Below are 1,336 nucleotides of genomic sequence, written 5' to 3' on the forward strand. Positions count from 1 at the left end.
TTTTTATTTAACACACATTTTGTTTTATTTCTTAAAATTCTTTTTATTCAGTCTTGAGGAGAAACTCTCTCATCTGGAAAATGAGAACCATGTCTTGAGGCAAAAGACGCTAATCACATCCCCAGAGAGAGTTGGACAGATACTTGGTGAAGTATGTAATTTTTGACTATTCTCTGCTGCACTTTCTGTTATATGCATGTGCGTACTGCAATGTGGCATTTCCTTAATATTTGAACCATGCGTTTCTCCACGTTGCTTGTTAATTGATTGAGGTTTTCCTGGTTTCCTTCAAGCATAGCTCCTGTAAAATAGATACATATCCTGAGACATGTGCTTTCATTTTCTCTGAGCACACAGACCTTTGTCGTCATCATGGTCTTCACCTTTTACTAACAGTTTCTTGTAACCTTCTCCCAACAGAAACATTCTAGTGCTGTTGTACCAGTCCAAAATGACAGGAGATCTATATTTGTAAGTAACCACACCTTCTAACTTTTTTTATATGTTTCATTACATCTATCTTTCTTTATTTGTTTCATTTGCTCCATCTTTTCTTTTATTCCTAGTCTGTTAATGCTTGAAAATGAGTACTCTACTTAAGTCATAAATATATACAGGAGACACCAACACCTTCAAAGCACATCATGCCATTTTCACATAGCCTGTCAGAGTCACGTCGATCCAAATTCACTGCAGAAAGAAACCTGGTACAAATTCACTGCCATTTTTGTTAAGCTGTCAATTTTTTTTACTACTTTCTCAAAAAATACTGTTTGACTATGATGGAAGGAACTTGTTTTCCTGAAGTGATAATAACATAATGCTTGTTTGTTGTTGGCTAAAGTGGATCTAATGTTGATGTAAGTTACCACTATTGCAGGAGAACTACGAATTGCTCTCCAGGTGTATAAAGGAAAATTTGGGATTCCATGATGATAAGCCACTGGCTGCTTGTGTGATATATAAATGTCTTCTGCACTGGCATGCCTTTGAATCTGAGAGCACAGCCATATTTAACATCATTATCGAGGGAATCAATGAAGCCCTGAAGGTGATTCTTGTGTTATTACATATATTACCGATCTCCTTGTTGAAGGGATTTTGTAACTACTTTCTTCCAAGTTGGATTACCAGCAGCAAATTGATAGGGACTCTTTCATGTAATGATTGTCGTCTGTTTTTTATATGTTTATTTCAGGGTAAAGATGAGAATAGTGTATTACCATATTGGCTCTCAAACGCTTCAGCACTTCTATGTCTCTTGCAGAGAAATCTGCGGTCGAATAGTTTTCTAAATGCTAATGCTCAACGTTCTGGGAGGGCTACATATGTGAGT

At 36.5% G+C, this 1,336-nt stretch overlaps 1 protein-coding gene across 1 annotated transcript in view; it reads left to right on the forward strand.

The window, feature by feature from the left end:
* LOC104727600 (myosin-15-like) overlaps positions 1–1,336 on the forward strand; it is an 18,294-nt gene that overhangs the window by 13,401 nt on the left and 3,557 nt on the right. The window contains exons 28-29 of the mRNA XM_010446690.2: positions 881–1,051; positions 1,199–1,330. Coding sequence (XP_010444992.1) covers positions 881–1,051; positions 1,199–1,330 — 303 coding nt within the window. The remainder of the gene's footprint in view (positions 1–880; positions 1,052–1,198; positions 1,331–1,336) is intronic.

This window comes from Camelina sativa, chromosome 11 (genome assembly GCF_000633955.1).
Source record: "Camelina sativa cultivar DH55 chromosome 11, Cs, whole genome shotgun sequence".
Taxonomy (NCBI): Eukaryota; Viridiplantae; Streptophyta; class Magnoliopsida; order Brassicales; family Brassicaceae; genus Camelina; species Camelina sativa.